At 41.7% G+C, this 23,801-nt stretch overlaps 1 protein-coding gene across 2 annotated transcripts in view; it reads right to left on the bottom strand.

Annotated features, from left to right (window-relative positions):
• The window catches only part of myo1ea (myosin IEa), a 34,218-nt gene extending 10,774 nt beyond the window's left edge, over positions 1-23,444 (bottom strand). For both annotated transcript variants that reach the window (XM_028401354.1, XM_028401355.1), the window contains exons 1-14: positions 23,127-23,444; positions 13,559-13,702; positions 12,101-12,190; positions 11,210-11,304; positions 7,707-7,794; positions 6,482-6,571; positions 5,519-5,650; positions 5,144-5,278; positions 4,764-4,896; positions 2,190-2,386; positions 2,030-2,110; positions 1,395-1,481; positions 1,195-1,278; positions 169-336 (exon numbers count right to left, since the gene is read on the bottom strand). In XM_028401354.1, coding sequence (XP_028257155.1) covers positions 169-336; positions 1,195-1,278; positions 1,395-1,481; positions 2,030-2,110; positions 2,190-2,386; positions 4,764-4,896; positions 5,144-5,278; positions 5,519-5,650; positions 6,482-6,571; positions 7,707-7,794; positions 11,210-11,304; positions 12,101-12,190; positions 13,559-13,702; positions 23,127-23,129 — 1,527 coding nt within the window. In that variant the 5' untranslated portion in view covers positions 23,130-23,444. The remainder of the gene's footprint in view (positions 1-168; positions 337-1,194; positions 1,279-1,394; positions 1,482-2,029; positions 2,111-2,189; positions 2,387-4,763; positions 4,897-5,143; positions 5,279-5,518; positions 5,651-6,481; positions 6,572-7,706; positions 7,795-11,209; positions 11,305-12,100; positions 12,191-13,558; positions 13,703-23,126) is intronic.
• Between the last annotated feature and the right edge of the window lie 357 nt (positions 23,445-23,801).

The following is a 23,801-nucleotide window of genomic DNA, read 5'->3' as shown; positions in this document are numbered from 1 at the left end:
AAAAATAACATTTTAATAAGTTTCTATTTCTAGAAGTTACCCTTCAGCCACAGACTGTGTGCATAACACATTATTTAATGGTTGACACCATGGCAAAGACAAGTGCAGGAGGATGCTGAGGAGCTTATATAAACATCAGAAGAAGACAGATGTGTGGTGCTAACTGACCTTTCCAGCATAGTGGTGGATGATGAAGCCCTGGTTCCAGCTGTTGAAGTGCTCATGGGTGTTGATCTGCATGCGGAGCTTCTGCAGCATGGTCTGGTCGGCTCCCTCCCCGACGGCATGCATGGTGGCGCACACGTCATCCAGGATACTCATGATACCAGGTGGATTCTGGGATTACACAAAAAACAGTCTATATCACAACTAGTTTTAAAGCTCACCAGGAGGACACATCTGGACTTCCTTTGATGCTGACTGAAGCTGATTTATTTTGGGGTTTATTCATTTTATAGACCACAAAATGGAACTTTGGATGATTTAAATAGTTATTTGCACCTCTAATAAAAAAGTATATTTCAAGTAGCACAAACGTGCTGAAATAAAGGGCCATTTTGAAGCCTCTAAAGGAGATGCTATAGATTTTCTATACAAATCTAACAGTGGAGCTTCTTTCCTCTTACACACTGCCCTGTCTAGCTCCCTTATGTCCGAAGCCCACTGGCGGCCTTCACAGTGCACAGTGGTAACAGTGTCTCTGACTCATAGAACAGCATAAAAAGAACACATGTAAACTTGTCAGTGGATTTAGCCAAAGAGCTGAACTGTCAGGCACTGATACAGATCCCCCCTGCTCCTCTCAGATGGAGGCTTGTTTTAAAGCCCTTGTTGTGGATTTCATGGATTAGAGCTCTCAGTAGGACAGATAAATCAAATTAAGAGGCATGTCGGCACGTTTGAGGACATTAAGCTGCAAGTCATGGCAACAGAGCAGAAACTTGGATGTGTGCAACTTAGTTTACAATATTAGGACACAAGACTAACAAGTGTTTATTAAACAAAGCTGGTAACTGCTCGTATCCTAATTTGTCCTGGGTTATGTGTTCACTATTGATTGAGATATACTTCAATATAAAACAGTCATATGGATTCTAGGACTGCTTCATTACATAGAACTACTTGCTGATTAACACACTGATTCATGTTGATGATGGTGCGTTGCATGTTTGCATGTATATTCAGTGTATTTACTTTGCTCTCGATGAGGTCGCACACAATCTTGTTGTTGAAGTACTCTATGGCACTCCACTTGATGCCCTCCTGCACATACTCCTCCTACCAGACATAATGAGAGTACAGAGTGTAAAACATCTGAGGAAGGAAGAAATAATAATAAAAAGACACATGCACCATAGAAGAAGATGAAGAGTGCAGGCAGGCAGGAACTTTACCTGCTCCGCCTTCAGAGTCAGCTCAATGAATATCTGCTGCAGCTTTTCATTCACAAAGTTGATGCAGAACTGTTCAAATCCATTTTTCTAATGGAGACAAAAAGGTTAGTAATATCCACATCAATAACGAAATTCTTTGAACTTAAGTGTCTCTGACTGCCTGATATTAAAGCAAGGGTCACATTGTGCAGTTCACTACATATACAATGGCTCTTCAGCCTGAGCCTTAGCCAACAGTGGTGTATTTTCCTGTCTGATAACGTGCAGGCATGATGACCCTTAAATGTGTGTATATATATATATATATATATATATAAAAATAAATCAAACTTTGAAAGATAAAACTGGAGTAGATTTGACAACTTTCAAACTACGTATAAAGATTCCAAGTCCTGTACTTCTCATTAAACAAACTGAAGAACCGTGTAATCAGATTAGAAAAGCATGTTGAAGTCTGCTGTCTCGATCATTAGATGGGCTTTAATCCACATACTTTATAAATTAGTCTTATCCGTTGTGTTAAATCTGTTTAAATGCTCAACGTTAATACCATTTAATCTAATTTATGTGTTGCTGCAGAGCCACCATTCCAGTAGCCATGTGTCACCTCATGAAACAGCCAAAAAACTACTTACTTGGAAAATTTCAAATCCATAAATGTCCAACACTCCTATATCTAACTCTTGATGATCCTTCACCATGGCTTTGTTGATGGACTGAAATACAAACATAACTTTATGACAGGCTGAACGATGTTACTACAGTGGCAGATGGTTTCTTTCCAAACAATCATACCTCGACCAGGTAGTCAAACACACGTGCGTGCAGAGCTTTGGAGAGGGCGTCTCGTGTGTAACACGCCTGCTCCACGTTCAGCGTCACATCGATGGACTCCACCGCACTTCCCCACTTGCTGTCCATCTTCCTGCTTGTCAGTTTCTCCTTCAGACGGCTCTGGTCAATGCCGAGCAGAAACGCAGGGAAGGCTAAAACTGTCAAGACAACAAAGGAGAGAAGATGCAGGTGATGAAAATGATGGAGTGAGTTTTCAACCCAGGCCGTGGACCAATCACATGTCCTCAAAAGCCCAGAATGCTGTACTGATATGATGGTGCAACTTCTAGTTTCTAAAATTTGTGTGAGTGTGTGGATTGGATAAAATGAGACATTTAAGGAAAAACATTGTAATTTGAACAAGATAATAAGTCAGAACAAATGAACATCAGATTTAACCACTGTATTATATTATATTATATGATAAAGTACAGTGGAGTTGCACTGTACTATTATGGTTAGCAGAATGTTAGTGACAGGTCCTGCTAGCATTTCTATGAAAATCAGCATGTAAATCATTATGCAGGACTGCACCTTCCTCACATATTACCATAGAGCGAACCTGTAAAAATCCAGCCCCCCCCCCCCTTTGATTTTGGGCTGCATTTATTCTTATCAACCACTGACAACATCACAAATCTGAAAAGTTTCTGTCCCGTCATAATGCAGTGACTGTGGTGTAAATCAGACAAAATAACAATAACAAACTCTGCAGAGAACTGCTACTGAATGCAAAATAGAAGAATAGCATGTGGCTAACTCTGGAGCACACCACAGATCATTTGCCCTGACCTGGCGTTGATATTGTCCCCTGAGAGCCCCTCCCTGCCTCATTACAGTGACTCACTTCCCCTAAAAGGAAATAGCTCTCAGGCCTGCAGACTCACTGCGTCTGGGAATGCTTCAGAGGACTGTAGTAACTCCTCTTCTGGGACCTAAGGGTGTGACTGACCATGCGCCTGCTTAACTCATGAAGAAAAGTCATCCTTTGTGTTGGGCAGGAAAGGTATGGATTGTATAATGCAGCCAGGAGGCTTTCACACACTGGATTTCGGGAACAATGGTCATATAAGCACATGCTTTCCTGCAGGAAATTTGTTAGTCAAAGCAGCAGCAGTCACATGACAAAAACTGTCACTCAACACTGCTGTAATATTCACTCTACTCAGCTCTAAATGTATATGAAGATCAATTTGGAATATTTGCATGTTTAAATTCAGGTGCGTCTGGACACAAAATCTGCCTCCTGGCACCTGTTAAGCTTGTTGGTGATAATGGAGAAGATCTCAGTTTTATTTTCTTTGGAAGCACTGGAGGCAATGAGTAGTAATTGTTGGCTCTACCTTCTGTCTCTGGCAGAAAGGTGCAATGGAGCACATTGTCTGGTAATGGGGTGATCCCCAGAAAAGAAGGATGCATTTAGCACATTGTATGGGGGTGTAGTTAAAAAAAACAGCATGTTATTGTTAGGGCCAAAACTATTTAGACAGATTGTCTCCACATTTCTTTCACCATAGGATGACGCACTAGTGCAAGGTGCTGAAGTCTGGCTGGGGAAGTTTAATATTAGGAGTCTGAATGTGAGCCATATGCTGCAGCACACAGGAAGGCAGACTGAATGCAACAGGAAAGGCAGAGATTATGAAGTGCCAATGTTACGTCTGCACAGAACAAACCCAGGCTTTGTACACCGGCAACTACACTGTCATCTGCATCATACAGACACAGCACCAGAAGCAACGAGAAAGAAAAAGAGGGGAAAAAAAGTGAATAAAATCAAGCAGAAGAAGGCCAAGTAATTTTAGTCTCTGACGAAATTTGTCCAGACTTTCAATAACGTTGTTTTATTTTCTGGTAATCTAGCATGGAGTAGATTAGTCCAGACAGCTGGCTGCAGTCCTGCATTAACACAATAAAACTTTAGGGATTGAAAGTTGTGAGAGAGGAATATCCTCCAAAACCAAACCAAGAAGGGCAGCTCAGGACACTGGAGAGAGCAGAGAGCAGTGTCCTGAGCAGAGACATTCAGACAGGCAGGCACGCAGACAGAGGAGAGGTTTTACCCCTCAACCTGAACATCAGAATATCTGTGGATGCTCTCATTCATCCAGGTCATAGTCATTTCCAAGAGTTTAAATCGAGGCAACTGGACTCAAGGATTGTTTTTTGAAGACGTTTCACCACTCCCCCAAGTGGCTTCTTCAGTTCTGCTGAACATCAGAACCATCACAATGTCTTTTAGCAATGTGACGCTTCTGTGAAAAATCTCAGCTAATGGATGGGTAAGCTTCATCAGGCTCACAGTGGTGAGACTAAAGCAAAGCTGAGTAAATCTGATTGACAACTACATGCTAATCATGTTAGCATTTAGCTGCCTATTAACACAGAAGGTTAATAATAACATTAACAACATATAATAATATAATATAATATAATATAATATAATATAATATAATATAATATAATATAATATAATATAATATAATATAATATAATATAATATAATATAATATAATATAATAATAACATAATTACACTCTTCACTCTCCACAGCAGCGTAGTTGCCCGACTCCTTAAAACTGATATTTCCCAGGTGCAGGACTCCAGCCACAATCTGAAGCACCATGGCACGGTCCTCAGCTGAGATGCCAATCACATCCATGGCATGCTGTGAAAGAAAAGAAAGAGAAAAAAAGGTAAATCAGTGCCGGTGTGGGTTAACTCACTCCTGTGGCAGCTAGCTCATGTCCTCTAATTACTCCTGTTGTGGTCTGACTCGTAAAGAAAAACAGGAGGAGATTGTTGGAAAAGAAAACAATAGGAGGACCATAGAGAGAAGGAGGAATGTGAAGAGAAGGTTATGAGCCACATGAACATGGGTATGAGACTCACAAACACACACAATCTAACCGCACCATTGTCTCCTGGAAGTCACTCTTGTCGTTGATGTCGTCCACTTTGTAGGACCCAGACTGGTTGAGGTAACTGTAGTAATCCAGGCTTGTGATTCCCAGGCTGTTCTTCTGCTCGCCGCTGGCTCCTTCTATCAGCTGCAGAGCAGACAGCAAGCATGTGCAAAATTTATGGATGTGACTCTATGGGCATAGTGCACATTTTTTATACATTTTCTGTGCTGTGAAGTGCACAAGAGCAAAACGGAAACCGTTTTCCAGAGACCTCAGGCCACATACAACAAAAACAGACTGACCCTCCTTCTGCAGCGAAATGACACGTCTAATCCAAACGTGTCCTGAATTTCCCTTCTCACAGGCCAAATGTGTCCCCCTCACCTGATAGAATATATGGAAACTCCTCTCTCCAGGATTCCTCATGACGACACGTGACTTCTCCAGAAGGAAGTTGGAGATTTTCCCCCCGTCTGGTTCTCCACCGGGGCTGAACTGGATCTCAAAGTATTTCCCCTGATGGATCAAAGTATGTTTTTTAAGCATTGCTGTGGGCTGCAGTATAACTTAATAACCAGAACTATACTGTCTGAAGTATTGGCACCTGGCTCTCCTTGAGTTGTGTGTGTGTGTGTGTATGTAAGACTCTGATCCTGCTTTTTCCCCCTTTGCTCTCCAGACAGTCCTGTAATGTAAGATCTATTCTAGTCAAGCCAAGAGCGTTCACACTACTAAAATAGCCTTTCTCCCCCTCCAAAATGCATCTAAAAATATTTTTAATTTGCCTCTGCTTTGTATGACAGTCTGAACATGTGTCCAACGTATTATTTAAAATAGGTTTGCTGTTTGTTTGCATCCTTTGCTGATCAGGTTTCTTAGTGTGTGGTGCAGGATGTGCTTCAGTGGTCCTGGATGTGTGTCTTTCTGTACAGTTTGGCCCTACAGCACTTCTGGTTAACCAGGAGACACATGTGGTTTGCTGCTTCATGCAAAAAACACTGAAAACAGAAGATGGGCCATTACTGTAAATGTTTGTTTTCAGAGGTCTCAGCTCGGAGGACTGGAATCCTCAAATTGTTTCACAGTAACCAGCCTTTCAGAGACCCTGCACTACAATGCATGTAGTCAGCTGAGACATTTTATGGTCCAGTTTAACACCTGATAGGTGTGTATTCTGATGTTAAATCCAATCAAAATGTTTATGCATTCCCTCCTCCTGTGTCTACTAAATGCAGAAACAAACTGTGCTTGTTGTTCAACTTCAAATCCTCACATTCATGTACTGAGCCACATATCAGCTCTGTAATTCATAAAAACCAGCAGCCAGCTGAGAAATGGAAGCCTTACAAATCTGCTGGAGTTGTTGTTCCTCACAGTCTTGGCGTTGCCGAAGGCCTCTAGCAGCGGATTGGACTGCAGGATGACGTCTTTGACGCGCTGCGGGGAGACAGAGAGCTGTTAGCTACGACACAGACGGAGGGTGCAGCGGGTAAGAGACGCCACACACTTCACACCCTCACTCACACGCATGTGTGGACGTCTTTGGAACTTTCCACTCTGATATGAGTAGTGTGTGCACACAAACTACAGACAGACGCACAAAGTCTGGAGGACATTATCTTTCCTGTGAGCCATGTGTAGGTCAGGAAACACGTGAGTTCAGTACAGCAGACAGAGATATCCCTGCTTTCATTATTGCTCATAGAGGCTGAGTGGTATGTTTGGAAGTATGTACAAAAAGAACACACACGTTACGTGAGTTTACTGTGTCATCATATTCCACTTTTTCATGCTGAGGCTCTACCTGCCTTTTAAACACATTCTTGACATGTTAAAATATTAAGTATTATAAGTATTTTTAATGAACTGTAAATTACTATGAACACTTATGTTCAGAGGATAAAGCTCAGGCTGATAAACAGGTACCGTATGTTTATCTTGGCAAGGTTACAAAGTTTTCATTTTCGCACGTGTGAACACACACACTGTGGACACACACACTGTGGACACAAACAGTGTGGACACACACACTGTGGACACACACACTGTGGACACATTGCATAAGAATGGCTGTGCTGGACAATTTGTGCAAAGCTGAGGTGAACAATGATGCTGAACACAAAGGTGGAAGAGGAAGAGGAGACTGTAGAGGTCTGTTGTGAAGGACACGTTTGTTAGAAACAAATAGAAAATGCAAACTATTACATTGAAATGATTTCTGATGTCGCCTTGGTGGAGGCAGCTCTGAGTGGATTAAATATAAAACTCCACTGCCACCATTGTTCAGGCATTTCCTCATGAAACTTCAGATCTTTATTGAGCCTAAGAACTGGACATCTGCTGCCTGGTGGGGGCTCCAGATGGCTGAAGGGGGGGGGGGGGGGGCTGGGTGAATAAGATGCTGCTGATGGGCTGATAATAGGGTATAAAGGATGATAAGAATGATTGTGGCAGAAGAAGTGCCGGCTTGAAGTAGCAACAGGTTGTTTGATTCTTGTATTGCTCAGCAGAGCTAAGCATCTCACATATCTCCAGACATTTCATGCATCGTTTACATTCTGTCCTCTCTCACCTGTACTTTGTTCCCGCCCCCTGACACTCTGGCGATGTAGCCCATGATATATTTGGCTGCCACCGTCTTCCCTGCGCCGCTCTCTCCACTAAAAAAAAACAAACAAACAGATTAAAGCATGAGCACATGTTTTCTGATGTAAGAAATCGGAGCACCACAGCATGTGACACCTGCAGACGTGCATTGCTGATTGTGGAGCAAGTTCTGCATGTATCTGTTCACTGAGCCTTTATTTTTCATCTCACACATCAACAGTTTGTTTGCCTAAGGTGCTCCCACTGATCAAAAAGGTGAGACTCACACAATATTGTATATATCTATACCTATATCTTACTACTACCTGTCCGCAGTCTGAAATGTAACAATGAGCATAAGCTCTGGTTTTAATTGATTTGATTGATTCATAATCCTCTGAACGAGATTACTGCTACATTTGCACACTCCAGCTGCCATGGCTCATGCAAATCAATTCTCTTACTGTTGGAAAAGAGTTACTGACTTCAAACATTTTGTTCTTAAATAGCATGTGCATGTAACAGGAGCTGCTGCAGTTACAGTTTTACCAAAAGGTGTGTGTGTGTGTGTCTGTGTGTGTGAGTGTGCAGCCTTTGTTTCATTTGTTGTGTGTATTTGTTCTTCTGCCCCCTCAGATTGACATAAAACTGCTAAAATTAAACTTTAACTATAACTGTCCAAACCATAAGACTCTTCACTGCACAGATTCCACATGTAGATGATGAAGTATAAAACCTAGTGGATAGCCCAAGCTACAGAGTTCATGTGTTTACTGTAGGAACAAAACGTGATCCGTGCCTCCCTCACTGCGATAGACTCCATCACAGTAGATGAACTCTGCAGCAATAGGGACATTTATTCTCTTCTGTTTACATATTTCTTCCCTCGTCTCTTCTACTTCACCCAGCACTTGTCTATTTTCCTCTGCTGCCTCTCACTTTGCCAGGGTCATACTTATTTTGACATATGTGGTTTGGCAGAAGATGACGGCGGAAGTCATGGGAGCAACTCTATTACACAGAAGTCTCTATACAGCGGCACCCATCCCCCTATATACCTCCAAGCAGATCCCTGAGTATTGTCTGGGATTTCCTCGCTGCACACAGTTCGGTAACTGGTAAGTAATGTCAGAAAAAAAAAAACAGATCCCCATCTCCATCTGAGAGCATTGTTTCTCCTCCTGCAAGTCATTCTTTGAAGAGCTATTTTCAGCAAGGGCCCATTCAGAGCCTCCACACAGGGCTGATCTCATTGTTGTGAATGTTCTGAAGGCATTGTTAACTTCCGCACAGAGATATAAACCAAACAAGGACATGGGTTTAACAATGCAGTGCAGAGGCAGGGAGGTTTGAAGCATTAACTTTTCGTAAATTATCAACTGACTTCATCAATGGAAAGGAAAGGACGCACTGCCAACAAGCTTTGGTGGTTTTGAATCAGCGTTCACTGAATTCCCACAGAACAAGCTGCAGTTGTATGTACAGTATGTTCGAGAAGTCGTTTTCTGTAATAACATGAGGGCGTTGTTGTGTTCCCAGAAACAATTATATAGTCCCACTGTATGAGCCTCCATCTGTCTGTTAGACGACAAACGTGTCGGATGATCTGCATGCTTACACTGTCCTATGATTAGTGATACATTTGAGATTTTAAAGATGGTGATCAAATATACGCTGACCCATATCTGAATTGAACTGCTGAGCGTACAAACTGCCACCATCAATTGTCCATTTAGCAAAGAAAAAATCTTTTGCTTCCCTCCTCAGTGGATGTTGGCTGTTCTGAATGAAGGCTGTGGACCACAAAGCAGTCACACCAACGGCACAAACAAAAAAACAGTCTACAGAGGAGAAAGAGTCAAAATGACTTCTGAATGGAGACAGCGGTTATCATTCCTCTTTTCTTTTTGACTAAATGTGGGCACATCATAGAAGCTTATCGACAAACATGATCTGAACAAGGTCATGTGAGCGAGCAGAGAGAGATGATGTGCTTTTAAGATGAGCTCTTTATTATTATTTATATAATAATATATTTATAATATAATTTAAAAGTGGTCTAATTATAGCAGAAACATGCTCTGTTGATGCCTATGACAAGAGACAGACACGCAATACATAACAAACACATACCTTAACACTGAAACTCCCTGATTATCCCTGATTTTTGTTTAGTTTAGTTTAAAAAACTGACATGTTGAGTGAAGGAAAAAAAGAAGAAAAATAAATAATGTGACAGAGAGATCGTGTTTCTCTGGTCCTTCGAGGCAGGAGTACATGTGAAGCAGTTGGTTTGGTTGCTGTTGTTGTATTATGTCATGAACCAAATGTATTGTGTGTTGTGTGGAGTTCCAAATTGATAAAATGAATGACATCAGACCAATTTCATCCTCTTAATATCTGATCCAGATGTCACAAGCTGCAATAAACAACCTGTTAAACACAAACCAATCTCACTTTAAACAAGAAATTCTTAGATCAAATGAAACGATGCCAACAGGAGAAGCCAAAAGTGCCCAGACACTTTATTTGTGAATTCCCCTCTTCATCACTTCACACATTGTCTTAGTAAATGTGAATAAGCGCTAACACATTATTTGATGCTGACCACAGTGCACGGCCAGCAGTTCACAGCAGCCTTTGTTTACGGAGACCTGCTTCGTCATAAAAACCACTTCCATGCTTTTGTTTGCTGATTTATTCGATCCACCTCAGCGCCTTTATGTGGGAAACTGGACGAACAACTGCTGGCTGTCCAAACAACGGCCGAAAGTGCTGAAGCAGGAGTCATTCATCATGAGGTAAGCACTACAGTAACCATGTGGGACTATGGTATAAAGCCCCCAATCATAACTCCAAACTTTCCTCTCTGCAGCTGCTACAAACTCTCCACCATCAAAATCAAACATCCTGTAAAAGTACCTAAAATTTCCCTCAATCCAGTGAGTGTTTGATTCTGGGCCAGGATCCACGCAGGTGTTCCTTTTTTTTTCTTTTTAAACCAGGAAGTTCTTCAAAAATAGCTGCTATAAGAGCTGCTTTGTTTCCCCACACATCCTGAGCCACACAATGTTATGCTTGCATTGTTTTCCTATTTCTTTTGCCTTATTTGTACTGAAGACTGAAAATGATAGGATTGAAAAACACCACAAAATAAAAGACCCGTCACCCTCTGTCGTTCAGTTGCACTGAATGATGTGGGGAAACCTGTTAGGTCTGTTCTGTTATCATGGCCTTCTGCGGCGCAGCTTTGTCACCTCACACCCCATCACATTGCACAGATTCATATCTGCTGCCTGTGTCTCAATCGCTCACATCCTGGACACCTGACACACTGATAAACACAACACAAAAATGCAACACACCCAAACACCTCAACAGCCACTCTATTAAATTATTATGAAGAACTGGTTACATAATTTGAGTGTCACATGCTATTATCTTATGATGTGTAAAGATAGAGGATAATTAAAAGGCTGTAAATCCTACCTGATGATGACACACTGGTTCTCACGGTCAATCATCATGTTTCTGTACATGTTGTCTGCCAGAGCATAGATATGTGGAGGGTTCTCATACTGAGCCTGAGAGGCAACAAAAAATGATTTTACAATTACATTTGAGGACAATTTCATAAAAAAGACAATAACAATAACAAGTTTGTACAGTTATGCAGCCCAAAAAACTAAACACATTCAGTAGCCACACACTGTTGTATAACACTTGGCTTTCACTCCATAACCCTGGTGATAAACATTAATGTGTATTCAAAAGTGTGGATACACAAATTGTGTTTGCTGTTGTGACCCTATAAGCCACTTTCTGGAGGTTTGAGAGTTTGAGTGTAAATGTGGGAGGAGACCAAGTTTGCCTCTAAAACAGGCCACAAACGTACACCATCTTTATAAATGTATGGTCTCCCTTTGGCTGTGTCAGGATGCCTATGCTGGATGAAACTGCCATCATGTGTCCATGTCAGTGCCTTTGTGAGGGAAAACTGAACGTTCTCCTGTAATTTGAGCCGCCTGGCAGCGCACTTGTGTACTGCTGTAATCTGACAAAGTCAACTGTTAAATTTGGCTTGTGTGATGCGGAGTGTTTTCACAGCCTGTCGGAGTTCTAAAAGCCTTTCAGTGTGTCCTGGTTTGAGGAGACGAACCCGCTCTCAGCCATCCGGGCCAAGAGGGGAGGCAGACTTGAACAGGCTGTTCTGTGAAGGTGCTGCCAAGCCTGCTCAATGGTTGAGTCAAGTTTCTGATGGCAACATCTGCGCCGGGCTGCTGGAAAGTTTGCATCTGACCCAGATCATTTTAAAAGGTTTTGTCTCACCATCTTAGACATCTCAAGAACACGTCAGTGATTCTGTGTTGGGATACTTACTGCGCCTTGATACAGCTCAATTTCTTTGTCCCCAAAGTACGGCATCTGCTTGAAGGGGTTGACAGATATGAGCACAGGACCGATGTATGTCTGATGTGTTAAAGATTGAACAGTGAGGACAAAAACAAACAAAAAAAAACATGTAATCACATTACTCAGGACAAAAAGTGACTAATGTTTGGTAGCCATGATGTAATGAGAGTGCAGCAGTGAGGTGTTTGGTTCTTAACAAGTATCCAGTTTTTACAACAGGACAGAGAATAAAGTGGCCATGCAACACTGTGAGGTTTTATGCCCTGAAGCCAAAACGCAGCTTAGGGCAAATAAAGCAGCTATTGTGGGTGGCCCACAGTGACCCACGGCCTTGGCAGGGAGACCTCACAGTTACAGCTATTTATTGACCCAAATCAAAGGCCTGACTCAGAGCCGTCAAACCAAAAACTGCCAGCATTTACTAAACTTCATAACCCCGAGCACCGCCAGAGCGTGGATAAAGTTTATGTAATGAGCTGCTTTCAGAGCGTTCAGGATTGCTTTTCAAAGTGGGTATTCATTCAGTCATTCACCTCTACGTCATGAACAGCTTAAGTGCGTTTAACCACAGCTGAACTTTAAAAAGTTAAACGTAGCATTTTTTGCTAAAATGATAGCTCTCAGCATTTCCTTTTAACCATTAACCCTCTGAAAACCCCAAACCTGCTGCTTTTGGTTTAACATAAAGCCTCCATTAAAGAAAAATCATCAAACTCTGTTATTATCACACAAAAACTGTAAATACAGAAAAAACTGTTGGGCTTTAAACTTTCTCATGGTGCCTGAATGTGTCATGGTTCTGTCTACAAAAAGCATGACTTTTTATAAATGTCTCAAAATACAATATAGTGTCTGAACTAAAATAAATTCTGTAAAAAACACAAACATCACATGAGTGAAGTGACAAGTGTATCAAGCTGATCTGCAGGCTTTCTACAGTGATGTGAAAACCTGTAGTGTTTGTAGAGGTAACTCAGGTAAGTCATAGGCTTGTAAACACTGCAGTTTATTGTCATATTTAGAGAAATCAAAAATGTGTTTATAGTGTAACCACTGTTTCCAGAGCAGGAGTCATGACGCAGTAAAGAAATGAGCCACAATGAGTGAAAACAGTCCACAAACTGCTTGATGTTCAGAGAGTTAAGCAACAAATCCTCTGTTGCTCACACCTTTTCACATATCACACCACAGCGAGACAAAGGCAGAGTAAGTCTGACGCTGGTGAGACTGAGGCTCTGCCCTGAGGCCCAATCTCAAGAGTCTCAGAGTCTCAAGGGAAATGTGTCACCTTCCGACACTGACCTATTACTCACTGCTGATAGGCTCTACTGAGTGACCATTCAGCTATTCTGGGAATAGCAGGGATGAGACAGGCTCAGCTATTCCTCACCGAGATGTGAACTACAAATGTGAGCAAAAGGATACAAAGATGTAGTCATCCATGTATCTCTTCCTCAGGTTGTCCACGATGGCGTCCTCATTGATCTTACTGAGCAGCACCATGTCGTCCACTCCGCTGTGTTTGACATTGTGGCTCTGCCAGTGGTACCGGTAGTGGCCCCGGCTCCCCTGAAACACAATACACACAATGTATGATTGTTAGTTGACTCAGAAGACACAGTGAGAAAGTCAGCAGGGTCAAACTGTGGCTTTACAGCAGAGGTGGTGTGGTTTCATCATGCTGCTGATGAAACCACACCAGACCAAAAGATGCTTATTATCACTCCAAGTCAAAACTCACAGTGTGCACATTCACTGCTCCCAGTAACAAGCCGAGCCCTGTTTACTTTAAAATAGTGTGCAGTCAGATAAATAACACAGAAAGTGCTTCTGTGTTATTTATCCAAGTGTTAAAGATGCTCTGACCGAACTTCTATCCACATCCCTGTTTTTCTTTTAGCTGAGTGAGTCTCCGGAGAACTGAGCTCATTCATCATGTGCTATGAGTCAGTATTGTCTGGCTACTGTGGACGGGGGTCACAATGTGCTGTGAGTCTCTTTCTCCTGGATGGAGAACCACTCAAAGACACTGAAGCCCATCCAGAACATTAGTCAACACACAAGTTAACTCTTGACTTCCTCCTCTTTAGTGAGGAAGTGTGGGCAGAGGAAGGAGCAGAGCTAAACAGTGCAGTAAAGGAAAAATCATTTGCTTACTGTACCCTGCATAGCAGATGTAGATAATGGGTTTGTTGAGGGCATATTATTCAGCTTTAATTTGTATTGAACAACAACACCACATTAAAGGCAATCCTGTTTGGACTATTTTTTAATAAAGAATATACTTGTGCAGCTGCTACTTTTATTCAACTCAACATAAAGTCTACTTTAAAAACCAGTCATTTAAAGTGCTGATACAACAAGTCCTCACACATGATGGTCAGATAATACAAGTAATAATACATCTGACCAACAAATGTTCAGGAATCGAGTGAAATGGTGGTTATAATGATCTTCCTAACCTTCATCCAGGAGGCCTGAGTTCATCTGACCGCTACATCACAGAGCATACTTCTCCTTTATTATCACTTTACCATCAAAGCTACTTGATAAGGTCTATAGGCCTGTTTAGTCGGCTTAGTTTATCATTTTGAACAAACTTCTCCCATCTGCAACAAACTTCCCCACATTCCTAAATAAAAGTGAATAACTGTTCTCTAAAAACTTTATATAGCAAAGGGTTAAAGCCTGATAATACAGAAGACTACAATGTAACACTACTGTAGAAAATAAACCAGTGGAAAGTCATTTTGATTTCAGTAATTAACTCTAAATTACTATGTCAAGAGGGAGGGCCAGAAGCATTTAAAATCCTCCAGGGTGACTTTATTCTTTACAACAGCAGCAGAATTAAAACCACTTTACAGACTCAGGCATAGCATGGGAGATGGTGAGGAATGTTAACAGCTTTTTAGCCTAATTCAGTGGCTATTTTCCCTTAGGAGGGAAGGAGCAAATCGTTGCTTGATTAATTGTCTGCATCACACAGAACAACGTGCATGCTGTACAACTTTTAAGCTGCAGCGGAGAAGGATGATGACGAGTATTGAGTAACAGTAACTCTCACAGGCTCCAAACATTTGTATTTATGCAGCCAAGACAATGAGCATGACACACACACACTTCTTCTGTGAATTGCAGCACTGAAATGCTGACTGGTATCAACAGAATAGAGGAATGGGACAAGAAACAAGACTTTAAACATACATATTAAGCACTATTACACAAGCCATATAATGGACTATGATGGTGGACCTACTTAGTAAAATCACAGCCAACAAACACTGTGAGTCCTCCTGACATCCTCACTGTGAGTATTGTTGAATTCAGTTGTGTTCATCATGTCCAACGCCAGCACAACCAGAACTCAAAATGTCCTTTTTATTCAGGGAATTATTATCATTCTGTTGCCACCTACTTATTTAAAGTAAAACTTTGACAGAGAAAAAAAATAGCAGGGCAGCAGACATTTAGAGAGAGAGAGAGAGAGATGGAGCACGGGCCCAACCACAAAGTGAAAATAATTGAACATGCTATATTTAACTCCTCGCTGCTATGTCTGGAATGAACGTGTGCCGATTCAAGGAGGGAGAGGTAATAGACTCTACGTAGGAGGTGAATGTCAAATATTCTGAGGATTGTTTCATCTGTTTTGACTTGGGCGTTGTTTAATGAAGCTAGTGGACCAAGAAAATATTCTTACTGAGGCAGTAGCTGCACAGGCAGGGAAGGAGGGCAGCGAACAAACACGCAAAGACATCTGGGAGGTGCCTGAAACAACTGCACTCCTCTGTTGAGCAGCACCAGATCAGCAAGGGGACAAGGGTCACTTAATTGTAGAAGGAAGTTGTGCTTTTATTCTGTGGGGAGTTTTGTACCAGTGATAATTAATGATTAAAAGAAGAAGAAGAAGAAATCCATCTTAATGGACAACAGACATAATCATCACACACACACACAAGGGACATCCGGCACAGTGTGGAATCTATGGTGCCCATAACAACACCATCACCATAGAGCTGCAGACTGCAGACACACAGTGGTACACAGGCGCTGTGACATCATTCAAACACGCTGATAAGAGGATGTGTGTGATATTGACAGCTATTGATGGAATCAGAGGAGGCAGTTTATTAGTTACCGCTCATCAAACACTAATCAGATCATTCAAATCCCAAAACGGAACCATATCTTTTTCCAGATGTTATTACACAAGGAATTTCAACACCAGTCCTGATCCATAAGCCCAGGCTTTCCCTTCATGCAAATACCATCACCATATATGGAGAGTGCTGAGCAGCTTTGGCTCGGGGTACAGGAAATGGCTGGGTTTGATTCAGAATCATAAGCGGCACTTTTTCCCTCATTTCTCCCTCCTGTGCCTTTTTCCCTTTCCACACTGGAGTTTGACACACAGTCCACCGTGTGTTACAGGAAGACAGAGATCTTGCTCTGAGCTAAATTTGGATTGTAGCCCTGAGAACAAATTCCCCAATTCTAAGACAGGAAGAAACTGAAGATCAATATGTAGTAAAAGTCAGAGAAATCACAAGACTCCAAAACACGCAGTAATATGAAAAGCTGACTACAAGTCATTTGTCTTCATCAGATTACGAGCGGTCTTAATGACCTAAATTGAAGTACAAACTATGGGATATGTAAGCGGGAGCCTCTGAAGCTTCAAAGGCTAAATCTAGCTTAAGAACACACAACTCATTTCTACAAGACTGACTAATACTGTCGGTCATGTCCTAAATGTGACTGCAGGAAAACGGTCCAAGACTTTTGGCTGGGCTGAGACAGCATATCCGATAAACCCTCAGGTATTAGAGTAGTGGTGCTGCCAAGTACCAGCTCACTTGACCTAATTCAAGCCAAGTCAAATTCCTATCATAAAGATGATTACTGACAACATGCACATACATAACAGAACTGTGTTGTTGCTGTGATTCAGATGTGACTTCCAAATTATTAGCATCAAATCCAAAGATAACATAATCTAATTTGGTAAACATGTGTCACAAATTAAGGATACTTCCCCTCAAGCCTATGAACTTAATTTTGTTTTGGCAACCTAAACCTAGAGGGATGTTATAAAGGCTCTAATAACATTTTACAATGTTTGTACTATGTAAATACAAAACTATCTGTGGTCCAAAGGGACAACTAGCTCTTACTATCAACATCAGATTATAAAAGGTATAATTCATTAACAGATGCTCAGCTCAGTTTTTATGAAGAACTAATGAGATCTGACAATGAAGATGTTACAAGAGGACCTCACAAAACTGTTATTCCAGTGTGGTGAGACCACCAACAAATCTGCACACACAGAAGGATATTGGGGTTAATGTAGGCTCAGCACTCCTGCTTAAAGCACCATACCAGTGGTTTTGTGTGTTTTAGTCCATTAACTGCAAATCATGTATTCTTTATGCTACTGACAGCCATGTTCCAAAAGTATACCATGAGGGTTTTTTTATTGATTCCCTAAGACAGCCACAGACAGCATAACTTCATTCAGGCATTCAAATATTTCTGTAAAATCCTCTCCTCCAGCCTGAGAATAGCTCGTATAATCAATCACATCACATCTCTCTGGTTTTACTTTTCCAGCTGTGGATGGGATCTTTTTGAAGTACACGCTCTAATTAACAGATTTCTGAGCTTACATGAATGTATCAACAAGCACAGCCATGTTCCTTCTGACACTTATCACACAGCCACATGGAATCCATTGTAACAAAAGGCACCCAAATGTCTGCTTTGATAGATTACCAACCATCTGCAAGTTCCATGATGAATCAAGCAAGAGCAAAACTCTGTGATCCGCAGCAGAAACACACAAAAACAATAAACACTATAATGGGCAATATACATCCACATGTCCACATGCATGTACACAAACATGCTAAAAGGATCATGATGTCACTGTGGAATGAAGCCAAAAGATGTCAACACACGTTCAGGCTATTTGGGTTGATTCTGACTGATTCTTTCCCAGATCTGTTGTTGGGATCCAAAGCATAATCTTGTGCAATCTAAACTAAACAGAGCTTAGTAGACTATTACTCTCTAAGCATCATTTCCACCTGGTCTCTGTTGCTTATATTTGCACTTTGTCCAAGATCACTCACTGTGTGTAATGAGGCCAGATGCTGATAAAACTGCTGACCGAGACAGTTGGACTTTCCAAAGTAGAGAGAGAAGATAAACAACGATAAGAGACAGACCAGAAGAAGCAGAGTGAGTGAGTGAGTGAGTGAGTGAGTGAGTGAGTGAGTGAGTGAGTGAGTGAGTGCACATGTGCAGTTCACCTCTTTAAAATGAGTATTTTAAAAAATTACATGTCAACACTGTCAGTGTAAAGGATCATGGGATGACCCAAGGTGGTATTAATAAAAACAACTGTCCAGCTGCCATGCAGGAATATATGATATATGATGGTATATGAAGGAGGTCTGTGACAGTCAATATCACACACATCTTCTTGTCAGTGATGATGATGTGTATGGATTTATGCTGTGGCTTTTCATAACAAAGAAGGAATCCTGACTCATATCATCATGATGATGGTCACTGTAGGACACCACCATAAACAATGGGACCTACAGACCCTTCACATCAGTGGTTAGATTCCTAACCCTGCTGTGGGTCTGAGCTGTGTGAAGACACACAGAGCGGGACAATAAAAGAAACACATTAGTCTGCAAGAATTTGGAAACATGAGCCCTGGCTGGTGGTGATGATATTATAATGCTGTGCCTGCAGGGCAGGGCTGAACGCTGCCCCTCCCAGAGAACCACGATATAAAGAGCAAGTGTAAACAGGCAGTGTACAACTTTACATCACAAAACATCTACAAACGTTTCTGTGGTAACACGTTTTCTTTATGTCAGGAGAGTAAAACTATGGAAACTGGAGAGCTGCTCATCAACAGCAGAAAGAGTGCCAATAAAATATAATCTCAAAGACCGGTTTAGGGTGGAACTCCAATTAAAATCCTAAAACTTGTCAGGAAGCATTTTCTCATAAAGTATCCTCAGAAGTGGCTGAATGTAAACAAAGTGTGGAATCTAATTCACAGCCATGCTTTGTACCACAATATGTTCACAAATCAATCAATAAAATCCAAACCAGCATCTACTGAAAACATACCAGATTATTTTAATCTCAAACTAAAGAGAGAGAGCCAATCATGTGTAATAACAAAGCAGTAGTTAAACCTGGCAGAGCTCTCTGTGTTTCCTGCATCTCATAAATTATTTTAATGCACCAACCACTTCTTAGAAGGTAAAGGGAGAATCCTGAACGCATCAGGTTTTGACAAATAAACTGAGCTGAAAAAAAAGAAATCTTTAAAAGTGGTTTATTACAGCCCTCTGCCAAACATCTTGATTTAAATGCTTCCAGCATTTTATAATGAGCTGAAATATCCTCTAGTTTCAGCATTGAGAGGGACAGAGGAGGTGACAGCTTCTGTTTCTGTACATCTAAAACAGACAGATGTGAAACAGGCCTCAGTCAGGGGTTCCGTCAGCCTGTGCCGAAACATTTTGCATCTCCAGTACATTGTTGCAGCAGACTGAAAAGGTGCTTCATGTTACTGTGAGGAAAGGTCAGACAGGGTCAGACCTCTGCTGTGAGGTGACCAAATAGAAGTGTGATGTCAACAATACTGTTGACAAACTGAGAAAAAGCTATGGACTCCATACTCATGGCCGTGTTGTCTCCTGCATGCATACGATGAATGGGAGTTTAATGATGCTGACAGTCAGCTCCACAAAGGTGAACACACAGCTGAACGAATGACTCAGCTGTCTAATTCATGTTCTGGCAGCTCAGTCAGTAATTTGCTTTCCAGCATGTGAACAGAGCACCAATCAACACTGGGAGCTCATGCACTAGACTGTAAAAAATGTCTGCTACTGTAATCAAAATGTGTTTAACATCACTGCTTTTTTAAATTGTTTATTTCATGCAATTATGATGCAATCCACCGTAAGCAGAAGCAACATCAGATGCTGATAATGTCAATATTTGTTTTAGCTTGAGAATAAATTGTGCTCTGTAGAGGGAGAGAGAGTTAGCCAGCCAGTGGGAGGTGCTGTCTCTGACTTCTGACTGGCTGGAGATTAATTGGATGTTTGTAGCCCAGATACCTGCTCACTGCTGCCACGATGTTTACCGTGTGTACACTGTATAACAAGCAATCATGGATGATCGGCCTCCAGAGGAACCTTTTTTTAATATTCCCTGATTCCATAGTGACAACTGCACTGACTCAGCCCTGCCATGGAAATGTGCCAAAGAACACAACTAAATCAAACCAGATAATTTTAATTTTGTTTCCAGTCACACAACAGCTGACTATTTAAAAGCTTTGACTCAGTTCTTGTTCCTCTGTCTGCAGTTCCCACATGGCCGGTTCCAAATATATCCTGGTACAACGTGATATTTGTGGTTATCACTATAATTTGAATAACCTACAGCTACCTTTGGATAAATAAAAGCACACCCAAAGCCTGCCTCTCATTTAGATAATGTCTGTGATGTTCGAACAGACTCCACGAAATCACACACTTAGCTTTGTGATAGACATTTCCATGTCTTGTCCCAGTGCAGGGGGAGGAAGTCAGGTTAAATAATAGCCATCAACAGGCCGAACTTCAGTACCATGACAGCATTAAGACAAATGAGGTTTCCACTGATCAGAGCTGAAGGCCTGCCACTGATTTAGAGGCCGACTGTCAAGAAGACATGGCCTTGTTTCCTGACCATGACGAGAAAAGTCATACATGCAAAAAGGCCTGTATGATAGGGCACAGTTTCTGTAGGCAACATAAGGCAAACCTAGTTAAAAGTGAAAAACAATGTCAGGTTCAGGCAGCCTTGGCTTTTTCCAAATGCACAACTGATGATTAATCAATTCTTGATGGGCCAAACCATTCAATTTCAGGACTGACCTAATGATATCACAAAGCACAGAGCCACAGTGCTGATCACATTTCACCTGATATGTAATATGTAACATGTAATTATTATCCAGGTAGGAACAAGTAAATCTCTGATAAGCCAAATCAGTCAACACACTGTTGTTGATGTTCTTTGTGGATCAGCTGAAGTAAAGCTGCATCCATCACTTAGAAAACATGGTGGCTGAAACTAGAGCCAGCAGAGCAAGCAGAGGAGTGGAACGTCCCGGGGTGGCAGTCATTTTGAAAACAAGGCTGAGGCATATACACAGCACCACACACACACACACACAGTACAGGGGCACATCGTACAGGGGGCACAGTAAATAGACTGAGTCACCAGAAAAAAAGAAGAAAAGTGCCGGGTGGTCCTCACGTCACCACTCTCAGGGTTCAGAAGCAGAGTGACGGCCATCATCACTAGATGACCTACTGAGAGACACAGCATAGACTGTTTGTTTTCTACTGTTGCATGAATATATAGTGATGGTAGTGTCCCACTTCCATGAAAAATACATAGAAGAAACTCATCTAATTAATATGCTTCTCTTATCAAACATGATTTACAACAAGTGGTAGAACACCACTGATGTTGACTGTGTCCAAAAACAGCCCAGCAGTGAAAACATAGCTTCTTAACAAAGACTGATCAGTATGGAACTGATCAGGAGGAGTGTGTGAGTGTGCTGAACCACAGCGACAAGCCTAACGAGTTCCCCAGGTCCACAGAATGGGTGTTTGCCCTGTTTTCAGAGACAGGGCTTGAATTCCACAGCAAATCTCTGCAGCAGTGATGGGTTTCGAAAATGGAGCGCCAGCTTTGAGAAGAAGGGGGAGGGAGGATTTACTCTCTATGCACCTCCCCTGTTGGAGAAACTAATGCAAACCATCTGCTGTTATACCGACTTGCTATTCAGCATCTGGCAGAGTAGGAACCAGTGAGAGATGCTGGTGTCTGCTCTTCCAGACAGGATGACAGTCAGAGTATTTTCCCTCTCTCTCTCTCTCTCTGTCTTCATGCTGACACTCTCTTTAACCTCACAGAAGAAAATGTACAAGCACAACAAAACAACACGTTCCCACTTGAAACTTCTTTTTCTTTTAACTCCAAAAAAGCATTATTGAAGCCAAGATGTTGTAGGACCACATTACATTTTTAGATTTTAATTGCACCCACAGCACCAATGCAAAGGTCTGCTATATGCTGACTGCATATTATGTAACCTTTGTCCTTTTTGGTTTTACTCTGGGCAACCTGACCTACAGGTTCGATATGGAAGAATAAAAACAGGTTTCAGCCCTGCCTGTTTAAAAACAGACATGGTTTCTGTGTGTGATGTCTGCTTTAATGCACGAGAGCAGGCTGTTTCTTTAAAATGAAACAAAAACAGACTTTCTGCAGGTTCATCAATCCAGTCACCTTCCACTAACAGTGAAGCAGCCACATTATCAAACACAAGAAATCTGTGTCTCAATTATGTCCAACAGGTAAAGTGCCAGAGGAACTGCCATGCAACCTCCGCCATAACCTTAGCTCTAGGTGTGTCTGCTGCAGGGATGGCATTCAGAAACCAGGAAAAACCTGTCCCCTGTATAACAAGGGACACACACAGGCCACCTGACACATGCTCCCCGGCTACTTGCTTCTTCCAAGAAGAACCGGTTTTCACATAAGGACTGTGGCTAATGTGTTTAAATGGCATCTCTGGGTGTCAAGTCAAAACCACCAGCTGAGAACAGGTCAGGAGGACTGTCATGAAGAAGAGGAGGGAAGAAGAATAAACTGTTTTACAGTGGGATTAGGGATAAATATGGGGGGGGGGGGTATATTATTAAACAAAAGTTTAAAAACTATCACAAGCTGATTTCAAACCATTTTCTGAGTAAGACACTCTATTGTGTTTATTATTTTTACAGAACAATATTTAATTTAACAGCCACATGTTTACAAAGGCAGTAGCAGAAGCTCTGTGGTAAAATATGTGACAAACATCTGAGCCAGTGTAAACATCACTCACCATCCTCCGTCCTCACAGCAGTCTCGGTCTTCTCTGTAGTATTCCCAGTGTTTGTGCGAACCCCAGTGAAGTTCACACTGCTCCACAAAGAAAGGTCTACTTGTTTAACCTTAAGCCAGAGGACAAGCTCCGCGTTTACACAAGATATTCCCGATAAACTCCGGACAGCGTGGATGCGCCACCTCAGCGTGGTCCTCGGTCCATCGTGCAGTCAGATACGAGTCCTACACTGACAGCAGCAGCGAAGGGTTCAGACAGCGAGCTGGAGGGTAATTTACGGAGCGAGCAGTGCCCTCAGAAAGCGACTCTAAAACATAACACAGGAAACCGAGCCAGAGGGGCCAATCAGAGGGCGCAGAGCGCGGGATATGCCTTAATATTCATTAGAGGCGTGAAACGACTGGGCATGCGCAACTTTGGCACCTCCTAGCAACAGAAAACAGACAGCACTATCACCTGAAGCTCACACAACGAAGAAGGGCTCATTTAAACATTCTTTTATATTATTTAAGTTTATTTATGTTTGATTATTATTAGTAGTGCATGCATCTGCATAATTGTAACATGTAACAGATAAAAGTAAAACAGCAATATCAGAAGATTATTTCCTTAGAAGATGTTCTAAGCACATATAGACGGTTTAAATTTGAAAACATTCAATTTCAGCCCCACTTC

The sequence above is a fragment of the Parambassis ranga genome, chromosome 3 (genome assembly GCF_900634625.1).
Source record: "Parambassis ranga chromosome 3, fParRan2.1, whole genome shotgun sequence".
NCBI lineage: Eukaryota > Metazoa > Chordata > Actinopteri > Ambassidae > Parambassis > Parambassis ranga.
The sequence above is the reverse complement of the archived record's forward strand: the minus strand, read 5'-3'. Positions and strand labels throughout refer to the sequence as shown.